Source organism: Pleurodeles waltl, chromosome 10 (assembly GCF_031143425.1).
Source record: "Pleurodeles waltl isolate 20211129_DDA chromosome 10, aPleWal1.hap1.20221129, whole genome shotgun sequence".
Taxonomy (NCBI): domain Eukaryota; kingdom Metazoa; phylum Chordata; class Amphibia; order Caudata; family Salamandridae; genus Pleurodeles; species Pleurodeles waltl.
Window position 1 is genome coordinate 838,905,193 of NC_090449.1, and position 14,859 is coordinate 838,920,051.

At 47.9% G+C, this 14,859-nt stretch overlaps 1 protein-coding gene across 3 annotated transcripts in view; it reads left to right on the plus strand.

Annotated features, from left to right (window-relative positions):
• Positions 1–11,304, plus strand: part of ZDHHC3 (zinc finger DHHC-type palmitoyltransferase 3) — a 76,997-nt gene extending 65,693 nt beyond the window's left edge. For all 3 annotated transcript variants that reach the window (XM_069211516.1, XM_069211515.1, XM_069211513.1), the window contains exon 7: positions 10,614–11,304. In XM_069211516.1, coding sequence (XP_069067617.1) covers positions 10,614–10,772 — 159 coding nt within the window. In that variant the 3' untranslated portion in view covers positions 10,773–11,304. The remainder of the gene's footprint in view (positions 1–10,613) is intronic.
• Positions 11,305–14,859: the final 3,555 nt, after the last annotated feature.

The window sequence follows — 14,859 nt, forward strand, 5'->3', positions numbered from 1 at the left end:
GCGGCGATGAGGGCGGTCTCGGTGCTGTGGTTACTGCGAAAACCAGATTGGGATGGGTCCAGGATGTTGTTGACTTCGAGGTAGCGGGTCAGCTGTTTGTTGACAATTTTCTCGGTCACTTTTGCCGGGAAAGGGAGCAGGGAGATGGGACGGAAGTTCTTGAGGTCCTTGGGGTCCGCCTTGGGCTTCTTCAGAAGGGCGTTGATCTCGGCGTGCTTCCAGCTTTCTGGGAAGGTTGCTGTCTCGAAGGAACAGTTGATTGTTTTCCGGAGGTGGGGCGCGATGGCTGCGCTGGCTTTGTTGAAGACGTGGTGAGGGCAGGGGTCCGATGGGGATCCGGAGTGGATGGAGTTCATGGTTTTGATGGTGTCTTCGTCGCTGACGCTGGACCAGACGGTCAGGCGACTGGTGCGAGTGGTAGTCGCAGGGGTGGTGGACTCAGTGGTGGGTGAGGGGGGGTCGGGGTTGAAGCTGTCGTGGATGTCGGTGATCTTGCGGTGGAAGAAGGTGGCCAGGGAGTCGCACAGGTCTTGAGATGGCGGGATGTCGTTGGTGATGGAGCTGGGGTTGGAGAGTTCTTTCACGATGCTGAAGAGCTCTTTGGTGTTGTGTGCGTTGTTGTCTAGGCGGTCCTTGAAGGCAGTCTTCTTGGCGGTCCTGATGAGTTGGTGATGTCTGCGGGTGGCACTCTTGAGGGCTGTGTGGTTGTCTGGTGTTCGGTCGTGGAGCCATTTCTTCTCCAGCTTCCGACAGGTGTGCTTGGAGATACGGAGGTCCTCAGTGAACCAGGCGGCTTTCTTGTTGGTGTGGTTGGTTGTAAAGGTCTTGAGAGGGGCGAGGGTGTTGGCGCAGTCGTTGATCCACTGTGTGAGGTTGGTCGCGGCAGTGTCTGGGTCGGTGGGTGGTCTCAGGGCGAGGGCGGTAGTCAGTTGGTCCCCGGTGACCTTGCCCCAGCAGCGGCGTGGTAGCTGTTTGGTGCGGTGGTGTGTGGTGGGTTTTCTGAAGGTGAAGTGGACGCATCTGTGGTCGGTCCAGTGTGGTTCGGTGGTGTGGTTGAAGGAGACGTAGGGGCTTGCAGAGAAGATGGGGTCAAGCGTGTGTCCAGCGGCCTGAGTGGGTGTCGTTACTAGCTGTTTGAGTCCGAGGTTGTCGATCAGGGCGATGGAGTTGGCGTCGTTGTTGTTCTCGAGGTGGAAGTTCAGGTCCCCGAGGAGGATGTAGTCCGTGGAAGCGAGGGCGTGGGTGCTGATGAGGTCAGCGATGGTGTCACTGAACTGTGGGCGGGGTCCGGGAGGTCTGTAGATGAGAGTTCCTCTGAGGGTGGTGTTGGGGTCGGTGTGGATCTGGAAGTGCATGTGCTCGGCAGTGGTGAGGGCGTCATCGGTGTTCGTTGAGATTTTGATGGAGTCTTTGTGGATGATGGCGATTCCTCCTCCCACTCTGTTGGTGCGGTCTCTGCGGGAGATCTTGTAGCCCTGTGGGATGGCTATGGCAATGTCTGGTGCTGAGGTGGCGTTCAGCCAGGTCTCCGTCAGGAAGGCAACGTCAGGGGCAGTGGAGTCTAGGAGGTCCCAAAATTCGATGGCGTGCTTGCGAGCGGAGCGGGTGTTGAGGAGGATGCAGCGGAGGTGGTTGGGTTCTCTGGCTGGTGGTGTGGAGGGTTGGATGCTGGTGAATCTGCAGTTCCGGCAGATGAAAGGCCCCTGGGTGCGTTTCGGGGTGGCCCGGTAGCAGGGGTGGTCTCGTCTGGTGTTGAGTGCGTGGAGGGTGCTTGCGTCGTAGTGCAGTCTGGTGTTGCGGGGGGTGCAGGTTCCAGGGGTTCTGATGCTGGGTGCGGTCCAGGCGCGGACGGGCGCAGATGGGCTTGCCTTAGGCGCACCCACTGCGCGCCCACTTCGCAGCCTCCATATGAGGGCAGAGGGAGGGAGGAGCAGCTGGGAGGTGGGAGCGGGGCGGCCAATGGGAGTGAAGGGGCGGGGCAGCAGGGGCTCAGCAGCAAGGGAAAAACCCGGGGAAAAACCCAGGGGAAAACCCGGGGAAAAAACGGCGGGAAAAGACGGCGGGAGAGGGACAACAGAGCACAGGGGTACAGAAAGCAAAACACAGGGGCACAGAATGGAAAAAAACAAGTGGCACAGAAGCACAAGCTCAGGGGATTAAAAAAAGGGAGCGAGTAGTCAGGCGGCAAAAGTGGTAACGGAGGTTCAACCCACAGGGGGCTGCGTGGCAGATGGGGGGAGCGACCTGCCTGTTGACAACGCATCAGCCATACAAAGTAGAAACAGAATTAACATCATCTGTCATACAGTTACGGGAATGAAGACTTTGTCTGGTGGTATCTGTAATACGTGGGCATCCTCGGATGCTGCCAATAGGGAGAGGTGTTGTATGCCTTTCAGGTAACAAGGATGGAAGAGAAGGGCACTCAGCCTAGGGGCGCCTGAGAATCAGGCCATTGGGTCTGGGGGGAGATGGGAGTCGCCTATATGAACTGGTAATCCTGCATCTCTGTTTTATGCGAGGAGAGTTGTACTGATGGGTTTGGGAGATTGTTGCGAGTATTAAATTGCATTGAGTGTCCTGTCTCAAGGAGACAGTGTCGTCACCGGGATGTTGGCAGAAGTGGGCAAAGATCTCCAGCCAGTGATTGGAGATGGGACGCGGCAGAGGCAGCACTTGTCTTCATTATCCAGTGCTTACTCCTCCAATACACCCAATTTATTCAAGTCCCCTCTCCCAGCCTCTACTGGGCGTGGGGAGGGTGTCCACCAGTGCAAAGTAATTGTACAGATTGGCAGCAGGGGTGTTAGTGCCACAGAGTGGGAACATACTTTGTGAGGTTTTTTTACGCTTGAAGATACAAAGGGCAAAGGCTTCCCATGTGTAGAAGTCGTGTAATTCTGTCACCTCCTTCACTGTCATGGATTGTGGACCAATATTGGTGTAACATCGGACAGGCCCACATTATGTGAGGAGATCCACATCCTTCTTAGGGGGGAGGGGGGGCACGTGGGCATGTCAGTTGCATAGCAGGGTAATATCTATTCAAGCAGGCTGAGTTAGATACACCTTGTGGAGTGGGTGGAATTAAATGTTCTTGAAGCGTGAGTTAGGGAAGTCTCTCTTGGGGTGTGCCAGCACCATCTCTCATTCCCTATCGCTCAATTCCCTGTACAGTTTTATCTCCCACTGGAGTCTGAGTGGGGTCAGTGTGGTGTCTAAGATGTCTTTAATGGCTCTGTAGAGCCACATATAAGATGACGCCTGGGGCCCTTGGTGTATATTGTCTGTATGACTGGGTGTGGTGGAGGCTCAGCATCTATAGGCCCCCATTCTGTCCAGATGGAGTTGCGCGTTGTGCATTTGTTAAGTGAGGAATTTTCCAGGTGGTAAGGCGTCTGTGGTTAGCAGGTCAAATGAGTAAATGACTGTCTGACTATAGGTCCCCCATTGTGCTAAGGGCATTCGCAGTCCATGTTACTAGAAGGCGTGCTGTGTAATATCTCGGGAAGAGAGGAAGGCCCACCAGTGGGATATTTGGTGTGTAGCATGGTCTGTCTTGGGAAAGTCAGTGGATATGGAGCATAGAGGTCTGTGCTGTTGCCACATGTAGGGGCTAGGGGGAGGCAGGTGTCAGCCTGAGGAACAGCAAGCTGCCTATCGTGATCATGGCTACGGGGCCTGTGGCCTCACTTATCTATCAGCCTGCCTTCCAGCACAAAAGCCACTGTAGCTGTGCTGATAACAACTAGGCCGCAAAGGAAGGGGCTCCTAATCTGCCCCGATCCGATGGCAGTTGCAGTTTCGAGAGGGACACTCGGTGACGTTGCGTGCCCCAAATTAGGAAGCCCAACAGTGTGTCCAGCTCTTTGAAGAAGGCACAAGGGAGGACCAGCAGAAGATTTGCAAAGAAATATAACAGCTTCAGAGGGATAGGCGTCTTGTGCTATCCTACCAATGAGGGAAAGACTGCGAGAATGTCATCTGTGTACAGATGCCAGCAAGGGCCCTAAGGGGGTTACCCTCATATAGGTCCGTTTGCAAGTGGTAGAGGCGTACTCCCAGGTAGCGGACCGCCTCCAGGCTCCCTCAAAGATGCCTGTGGCCTAGCACAACATTGTGCTGTGATGCACCTGAATGTAAAGGGCAGACTGTGGATTTGGCCCAGTTGATTTGGAGGCCAGAGACTACTGCAAATTCCTCCATTGTGCTGTGCAGTGGGGTGAGGGTCATTTGTGTGTCCCTGAGATACATTAGCATGTCATCAGCATATAGTGAGACCACATGCACACTGTCTGACAGCAGGATGCCCTAGTAGCTGCACTCCCAATGCTGGTGGATCGCCACATGTTCCATTGCCACGGCAAATAGTAGGGGAAATAGTGGGAAACCCTGCCGTATGCCCCTTTGGATGGGGAATGAGTTGGAAGAAACCCAGCCGTACTCGAGAGGAGGGGCTATTGTACAGAAGGTGGGTATATGCCAGGAGTCCCTTCCCGACTCCCATGTGGGCCAGTACCTGGAACAAGTAGTCCCAAGATGATGTGTAGAATGCTTTCTCCGCGTCCAAGATGAGTGCTGCAGCATGGTGGAATGAGTCACGCACCTGGTCCTGAATGTTGGACTATGGGCAAAGATTTTGTGAAGCGGTCTGCACAGGGACAAAGCCATTTTGGTCCTCGTGTACCAGAGTAGAAATGATCTGAGAAAAGCGGCCTGCCAGGATTTTGCCTAGTATTTTATATTCTGCTCCTGGTATGTCTATTGGCTGGGAGGCGCTCAGCGAGGATGGGTCTTGGTTGGAGTTTGAGAACCAAGGTCAACAGGGACTCCTGGGCGAATCCGGGCAGGGTACCCAGCTGTAGAGCCTCCTCTAATAATGCCTCCAGGTGTGGTACCAGTTTGGATGCGAAGGTGGAGTAATGCTCCAGTGGCAAGCTGTCTAGGCCTAGGGATTTGTTGCGGGCCAATTCCTTAGTGGCCTGGCGGACCTCCTGAACCAGGATTGAGGCTAATTCTGTCCTTGTGGCCGCGGGAATACATGGAATATCAATCCGTGATAGAAAGTCAGTGAGTTTCATCAGTTGAACTGCAGCCGGGCTTTGTGTATATATGTGTATATATATGTTTGGTGGCATGTGTAGCTGCAGATACACATGCTGTGCATTATCCTGCCATCTAGTGTTGGGCTCGGAGTGTTAAAAGTTGTTTTTCTTCGAAGAAGTCTTTTCGAGTCACAAGACTGAGGGACTCCTCCCTTTCGGCTCCATTGCGCATGGGCTTCGACTCCATCTTAAATTGTTTTCCCCGCAGAGGGTGAGGTAGGAGTTGTGAGTATACTAGATGTGCCCATGCAATAGAGTAGGTATGTATGTACATAATGTGTATTAAAATAATATTTATTTACAAATTTACAATTTTCATTCAACTAATAACGGCTACAGGCTCCCGGGGAGGTGGGAGGGCGCATGTGAATCTGCAGCGTCTCATACCACGAACAGATGTACACTGGGTAAGTGACATTTTCCGTTCGGTGGCATGTGTAGCTGCAGATACACATGCTGTGCATAGACTAATGAGCAGTAATCTCCCCAAAATGCGGTGGCTTAGCCTTTAGGAGTTGAAGTTGTCTGAAATAATGTTCTTAATACAGCCTGTCCTACTGTGGCTTGCTGCGTTGCTAACAGATATACACAGTAATGCTTAGTGAATGTATGAGGCGTAGACCAGGTGGCTGCCTTACAAATTTCCGTCACAGGTATATTCCCCAGGAAAGCCATTTTGGCGCCTTTTTTCCTAGTGGAATGTGCTCTTGGCGTGATAGGTAGATCTCTTTTTGCTTTAATATAGCAAGTTTGAATACATTTAACTATCCATCTGGCAATGCCTTGTTTGGATATAGGATTACCTGCATGAGGTTTTTGGAAGGCTACGAACAATTGCTTTGTTTTACAAAATTGTTTTGTTCTGTCAATGTAATACATTAGTGCTCTCTTTATGTCTAATGTATGTAAGGCTCTTTCGGCTACTGAATCTGATTGTGGAAAGAAGACTGGGAGTTCCACTGTTTGGTTTAGGTGGAATGGTGATATGACCTTTGGTAGGAATTTGGGATTTGTACGGAGAACCACTTTATGTTTATGTATTTGTATAAAAGGTTCTTGAATAGTAAATGCTTGTATCTCACTTACTCTTCTAAGTGATATGATAGCTATTAGGAAGGCTACTTTCCAAGTCCAGTATTGCATCTCACAAGAGTGCATGGGTTCGAATGGTGGTCCCATGAGTCGTGTTAATACAATATTAAGGTTCCACGAAGGTACTGGTGGTGTCCTTGGGGGTATGATTCTTTTTAGTCCCTCCATAAATGCTTTGATGACTGGGATTCTAAAAAGCGATGTTGTATGTGTAATCTGCAGATAGGCAGATATTGCAGTGAGATGTATTTTAATGGAAGAGAATGCTAGATTAGACTTTTGTAAGTGTAATAAGTAGCTTACATTGTCCTTTGTGGAGGCATGTAGTGGTTGAATCTGATTAGTGTGGCAGTAGTAAACAAATCTTTTCCATTTGTTTGCGTAACAATGTCTTGTCGTAGGTTTTCTAGCTTGTTTAATGACCTCCATACATTCTTGTGTAAGGTTTGAATGTCCGAATTCTAAGACTTCAGGAGCCAGATTGCTAGATTGAGCGATGCTGAATTTGGGTGTCTGATCTGTTGTTTGTGTTGTGTTAACAGATCTTGTATGTTTTGTAATATATATATAAATATATACATAAAATATTGGGTAAATTCTTGGAGTATCGCTACTGCCTGCCCGTGGGACTCTCTCTCCAGACAAGGAGGGTATCTCGCTGATCATGGAGGGTAGGTGTAGGGGGGGGCAGGGGTTGTGTCTTGCTACATTAACCAGGCCAGCAACCGCCCTGCCTTATCACCTTCTTGGTGGGTCCTGGTTGCATGTGCTGTGAAGTTGAAACACAAAAGCCTCTTTCGCTTGGATACGCTGTGTGGTTATGTTTGTGCGGTCATCGACATGTCTGTTTAAGGCAGCCAGCCATGCCTCTCCTATCGTGCCCTCCTGTGTCCTGCGAACTCCCGTTATTTCCCTGATGTATATACCCCACGTGATGACCTAGAAAGAATCCCACTCTATTGCACGGCTTCCGGTGGTGCTGTGATTGTCCGCAAAATATTGCTGTATGTGGGAGTCTTGTGCATCACAGGAGGTTGGGTCATCCAGCGTGTCATGTTGAAGGAGCAGAGAGGAACCGGGGTCATGAGGGTAGCCAGTTCAGGTCCACTACATTTGCTGCATGATCCGCCACTATTCTGCCTAGATAATCAGAGTGGCATACAATGGGGAGTACAGTGCTAGAGCCCAGAAAATGCTCCAGGCAGACATAAAACTGATGAGGCGCAGAGTAGAAGGAGTAGAATTTAACTGTGGGGAATAGCATGCACCATATGTCCCCGAGGTACCGGCGCTCCACCCATGTGTGGAATTGACGTTTGCCAATAAGAAAGTGTGCAGAGTAAGGGTGGGGGGTGAGATCTGTCCAGGGCCGTGTCCAGAACACTTTTGTAGTCTTCCCCTATTAGCCAAGGAAGATATGTCTTGTAGGCAAGGAGTTCTGCCAGTCGCTCCCAAACATTGGTCAACATTGGGAGCGTAGATCTTGCCAATCAGTAGTGGCTTCCTATCAAATCTACCCTCTAATAGTACAAATCGACCCTCTTTGTCAATGGTAACCCCTGTTTCCTGAAAGGAAGGGGGACCTAGCCTCACCCATATCAGTGCCCCACCGGTATATGTGGAATAGGTAGTGGCATGGATGATCCTGTGCCAGCAGCGGCGTAATCTTTGCAGTTCTTCCATAGAGGAGTGAGTCCCTTGTAAGAGTATTATGTTGGCATTATGGCAGAGTACATATGAATAGACTGCGTATCGTTTCCTTGCTCAGTGCATACCTCTCACGTTAAGTGTGAGGAAGCAGACTTTCGTGGTTGTGTGCATGTGTAGGTTGCATGAGGGGCAGGAAAGGGAAGAGGAGGCCTATTCATCCTAGGACCCATGCCCGATCCTGCCAACAAAACCATCCTGTGCCTGTGTGAGGGGTTCTCAGTGTGTAGCCAAGTTAAGTGGGGAGGTTATGTGTAGAGAAGGTGGGCTTATGTATGTGACGTAAACAACGAGGAGAGCACTTCACAACAGGCGGGGTGCCCAAACTCTACATATACAGTGTCAACTGTCTCAGTAGGGGGTTCAGGTGGCTAGGGTTATGAAACCAGTCTGCTCGGGGGCCACTCATGTGTCTGCAAGTATTCGTACTGATGACGTAGGAAGTGCTATTGTGCAGGAGAAGGAGGTGAGTCATCCACATGGGGATCTGGACCATTCGTCTCTGTGTTATAAATCATTGGCAAGGCGGTGCGTAGGCCGCTGGGTGGTGGGAAGCATAGCATAATATGCAGAATGCTTATCATGTATTATATGAAGGTCAGTGCCCCCTTCTGTTCCTTGATAATTTGTTCCAAGTCTGAGGAGGTGGCTTCTGCTCTCTGAGGGATTGTCCTTTTCGTGGTTCGGCTGTACGATGCCGTCATAGGTGGGGTGGTCTTGATGCTGCGTGTGTTTGTGCCATCTTCCAGTTTATCCACCCATTCTGCAGCCTCTGTGGGAGTGGTGAAGAAGTGACTGTTACTTCACGATAATCTTTAAGCAGGCTGGAAGAGTAATGAATACTGGGGTCCCAGTTGCTGAAAGGCAGCACTTGACTGCCAGAAAGGAAACCTGCTGTTGTTCAGCTCGTATAGTCAGGAAACAACATCACAGCCTTGTCCTCGTATTGCAGTGGCCTACCTCCCTGGCTGCCCAGAGGATAGTATCCCTGTCTTGGAAATAAAGGTGCTTGGTGAGAATGGGGTGGAGGATGTGCCCTGGGGCGGCCGGCAGGCTGGGCCCCTGTGGCCCCTCTCCAGGGTGTAGAAGGGCATGAGATCCGAGCTTGGAGTAAAGGATCTGAACAAAGTCTTGAGGAAGGACAGGGGGTCCTGTCCTTCCGCCCCATCTGACAGCCCAATTATCCTGATATTGCCCCTTTGGGAACATCCCTCAGCGTCATCTGCTCGCATCTCTAGTTGCTGGACGTGACCTCAGAGGTCCCTTAGCTCCGCCTGGTGTTCCGCCACCCTGGGATGTCTTTCGGTTAAAGTTTTTTGTTTTTTTTCTCCCTCGAATACCTTGTCTACCAGATTGCGGTGATTGTTATGTAGAAGACTGAGCTTCGTCGTCCGTGTCTCCAGCTGTCTCTCCATGGACAGTCTGGATTGTGGAATTGCAGCTAGTACCTGGTCTAATTTGCCGACATTGAGGTAGCGTCTGCATTGCACTGTCATGATTACCACATTTGTCATAGCTGGGGGGTGAGGTGGGTCTAGCGTGGGAGGTCATTGTCTATCCATTATAGGTTGCAAAAGTCTCCAGGGGTTCATTCTGGTCACCGTCCAATCGTGTGTCAGGAGGTGGGAGAGTTGAGGGACACGGTCATAGGGAAGTAGTCTTATAGATGTTAACCGCTCTCAGCACCCCGAGTGTTGGCCCCATTGGGCTCCGGCCTTCTGCCACATGGGCTGGAACAAATTCAAGGTGCAAGGGCTTGTGTGTTGCAGAACAGGATTCTCCAGGCTTGGACCAGCAACCGTATGTTGACCCAGGCGGGGGTCGCACAGTAATGGCTGCGAGTCTCTCGTCACTGCAGCAAGAGGGGGCAGACATACTTAGTAGTCAATATTGGATCGACCACGTCCTGTTGGCAGTTGGGGACGCTCTCGTGGATCCAGTCTGGCACTGTGTGTCTGTCCCAATCAAGGGCCAGGCTCGAGGACCCCATCCCATTCTCCCTTTCGGGCCCCAGCACCTGTGTGGCGCAGCCAGTCAGGCCACAGCAGTTCCCTGGAGCTCAGGTTGAAGTCAAACCTGGCAGCTCCAGAATGGGGCAGTCTCCATGCCACGCATGGCCTTGGCCACTGTAGCCCCGTCCAGGTGCCTGTTGTCACCACAGCTGGTGGCAATGCTTCCCCCGTCACAGCCACGTCTCTCCCATCTGCATCCCTCTGGGGCCATTGCCACTGGATTACACACACTGCCGACTGCGGCAGGGAGAATGTGGGTTACAGCAGCCTGGCACGTCCCTATCGCAGTAGGACGCACGCCGCCCCCTAGCCCGAGTATCAGGGGCATCGGACAAGGGCAGTAGTCGCTACTCCGGCCAGATCTTTCACCGCCGCCCTCCGGGTACGACAGGGTGGCTGATGTAGGTGGCTAATGTAGATTAATAATGTTGCCATCAGAATGGGATTAAAGGATTTTACAAGGGCCCATGGCGGAGTATTACTGATTTGGATCCGCCATATTGGCTGGCTTAGCCACGGCCCAGTTGTACGTTTGTTAATGTTATGTTACCCAAGATTTACTATACTAAGGCGAGTATCATGCATCGGTTTTTCTACCCATTAAGGCACGACTGACTTGTTTTAAAAATCATCTAATTTTTCTACAGGGAAACAGCTAAAACTTGCTTCGCTTAAAGTGTAATGTTTTTCATTTCAGGGAATAGAACAATTAAAAAAAGAAGAGAGAAGATGGGCTAAAAAAACAAAGTGGATGAACCTGAAAGCAGTATTTGGCCACCCGTTTTCTATATCATGGCTCAGTCCATTTGTTACACCAGACCAAGGAAAGACCGACCAGTACCAGTATGTGGTCTGAGGAATACAAGACCAACAGCCTGCTGCTGGAATAAATAAAAAAAACATGTTCCAGCTTTAATGTTTTACTAATTTTCATGAATGTGTAAAGAAATGAAAAGCTATACCCATTCACCTGTCACTGAAATGCCCATACAGACAAATATTGTGTATATTTTTTTTAATAGTTGGTTTACAGCATTTGGTTTTCTCTGCTTTTCCAATATGGCAATCATAATATTGAGGGCATGTGACAGTCATACTAGTAAGGGCAATGCTCTTGTTACACTGTTTGATTTTCATCTCTACTGCGTTTGCAATGTACTTGCTACCTAACTGACCTTAATGTGAGTTGATTAAGACCTAATTAAGAATGGTGAATAATTTAATTGCATCTCCTCATCGTTAGCAGTAATACTGGGACTGAAAGGCAAAAAGGTTATTTTTTAAAATATTTTATTCGAACTTGAAAGAAATTCGAAGAACCGTGCATTCCATTCAATCATTAATAAAATAACAATGCCAGTGTGATACATACTCACACTCCTCACCCATATGTATGTCATTTTATATGTTCTATAGTATTTCATAGGTTTAGTAGTAAATCAGGATGCATTGGACCAGTCAGGAACAAAAATGCACAGTGTGGTTGTACATTAGGAAAAAGCATACAGTTAGGCAGAAATGTGCCTACCTGTAGAAGAAATACTGTAGCATGTAAAGGAGCTTCAAGTATTGAGTTATTCAAACATACCTGCTGGTTTGTCAACCAATTCAAAACGTTTTTTGTTTTTTTCAATATATATTTTTTCAAATAATTTTTATGAAACACATGGAAGTCAGATAAAATAAAGTTTTTTTCATCTCATACAACTGCAGGTTACTGACAAAAGAATGAAAACAGTATGCTTATCGCACAAAGTGATTTACTATCTTACACGATCTTAACAGCTCTGTTAGCCACGCACGACACCTAGATACCTTATAGCCGTCAAATATAGTACACCATTCCAGTGGTCAGAATTAGAGTGTATTTCTGAGGACTAATAAACATGCAGAGGTGCTGCCTTAGGAACCTGGGGACCCAAGTTCGAATCCCGCCCTCAGCACTAGACCCAACTTCATGTTTTTCCTGAGCAAATCACTTAATCGCCTTGTGCCTAAATGTGTATAAAGTGCATTTGTGTAATCCCCACATGGTGTGTACGATCTATGATAGTTTCTCAACCCCCATGTAATGTTCAGTCCACTGTTGTTCACAGCTAGGGTTTCACTATAGAAATAATAATAGATACATTGCGTTCACGTAGTGCAGGCACCAAGTGTTGACTTTGTTATTTTGTTGATAGGAATAGCCTAATGATAGCTGATTTTTACTACCTTTTGTGATATCCCACCACGGAGATTAGGTCCCTAATGCCAATCCTAGCTCTGTACACTGTACCTTAGTTGCAGAGCATGGAACAACTGAACATGGACCTACTTGATATACGAAAAGACGCCTCCCCTGCCTGAAAGGTTCAAACAGGTCTTATGGAGCAGGAGCACAACTTCCACTATGGAGTACAAAGTTTAACGTGAACCCGCAGTACTGACAGTAACAGGGAACATGCCATTGTGCATATTCTGCAGAGCAGATTTCAAGGTGCGTGATCTGACGTTTTTTGTGGAACTGAGTGATGAGGCAGACATTTCAGCAGCAGTTCTATGGTTCATTCGTTGAGCGGAATGCAGAGCTCTGTTTCTTGAGGAGTGGTTGAGGAACTGTGGTCAAAAGAAGGTGCCACTGCAGTGGTCCACTCCTGTTTTGAATACCACAAATGTGTGCTCAGTTAAAGGGCATTGTCTGCTCAGGGCTCAAGGTGGATTAAAGGTATTTAAGAGTTTCTATGCTATGTGGCGGGTGACGGAAGAGGCCAAATGTGTGGGGGGGAGTCATAGACTGACTTGCACATAAGAATTACATCTCCACGAACTGCAGGTGGGTGGTGAGGATACTGCAGAGGATAAGGCAAGCTTTGAAGAGCCAGGCAATATGCAGTAGTTAGTGCCAGGAATCGTAGAGAAAATGAGCAATGAAATTAGATTTTCTGGCTGCCCCGTGTTCTACCTTTCTTAGTGTTGTAAACATGGGGTTCGTCCAGACTTGTAACATACAATTGGGAGTTTAATAGGAACCAAACACAAAGCATTCCTTTTGGCAGTTGATTTTCCCTTGTTTAACAAAGTGCCCCTACATTTCCACCACTGTACAGCAGTCTTGTAGCATGCATAAAGAAATACATCAGTCCTGGTAGGACTATATAAATATACTTTATGTGCTACATTGTAGCATTCAATAGTTTGAAGCAAGCAGTTCATCAAATCCTGCCCAGCATGTTGACGCACATTTCTTCATGACACCTAGCCTGCACCAATTTCCATTGCATTCAAGATACTACATTGTTTTACCTTCCTTAGTCCTTTCTCCACTGGTTGTTTTGCCTATTTCTATCGGCATTAGTTGGTAATCATCTGTAGGTTTGCCCCATCTCAGATCCTGAGTGTCGCTATAATTGTTTAAACCCATTGATTCCTTCTTTGTATGTAGACTTCATCTCTGCAACATTCCTGATCTACTTACTTCTACGACTTTGCATGATAGTGCCCTTAAATAATTGCATAATGTAGAGTGAGATATCCTTCTAGAGCAGTGTTATCCAAAGTTAAACTGCAAGGACAGTAACCTATCTCCTTTTCTGGATTACCACTGACTGTTTACAGCGGTTCCCAACATTTTGACTTCTTTGGACCTCCACTTTATCATTACCGGAACCCAGGAACCCCCCAACTGAATAATTATTGGCACTGTCACACTGAATCATTGCTGAAAGCTGGGGACCTAATCTGATAGTATTATTTAATTTTCTAAGCAGTCTCGGACCCTGACCACAGGTTGGGAACCACTGTTTTAACAGATTCCTATTTCGATCTGTTTCATGTTAACCTACCGCATGTGGATATCGTACATACCGGACTCCTGCTTCCATTGGCTATTGTTGAATGCCCATCTTCTAGAAGGTGGTGTTTTCTTCCTTGCTCCAGTGACCCATGACAAATAAATCCTCTAAAATGCCCTCACAAGGGTTTCTGTTTTGCAGCATATTGGACCTCGAAACAAAGGCATTATCAGTGAGACTGGCCTTCCAGCCTCTTACTGTTGTGGAGTGTTTATTAAGTGGATGTTTCCAGCATTACCGCACTTCATTTTTGCAACTGAGCTGCGCAGAGTGATCCCATGAAAAATTTTAAATTCACAATAACCCATTCTGTAACTCAATGTGAGTTTAAAAAAATTCAAGACCATGCTTGTTAGAAACATTACCAAAAGGCAGAGTAACTTAGCCAATAATTAGAGATCAATGCTGTTGATCACATATCAAACCTAGGGACATTTTCCACTTGGACGGTGTGGTGGTGGAACTATTGAAGTGAAAAAATATATATTATCATTAGGAACGTGCATGAGGCAACAATAGTTCAAGTAACTAGCACTGTTTACTTAATTCTGGACTGGGCATTTAGAAATATAGGCCTTCCCATTATTTGCATCCTCCCTAGTATATGCCCAAACAGGATGTTGCATGTGCTGCTCTAACAAATGATAGGAACCTTAAATGTGTTTAATCCCTAAGCAGAAGCAGAATCACATCTTGATGAAAACAAAATAGCTTGGTGAGCAAAATGCTCATTGCTGACTTAGTCAAACGTACAAATGTTGCCAACTCCGCCTTTCAGCCATTTGAGGTTGTTTAATAAATCAGGCAATAAAGGCACTGTTATTTACGTTGTGTGAAAGTATTTTAAATGTAGGTTCTCATTTCTACCTGTTGTATAATTAAATTACTGGCATGTATATTCAGCTGGTGCCCTAGGGCTGGCACAGTGTCTTAGTGTAGAGTGATTGGGAAGGGTGCTTGTTACCTATATTGAAAAAATATACTTTCCCTTTCAATACCGTTCCCACAAATTGTAGTTATTCCGTGACCAATCCTAATCAGTGAGCTTTCCATTAAAGCTTGGAGTCAGTAGCACTGGTGGATAATGTGTAAATTGAGGGACCTGGTTTA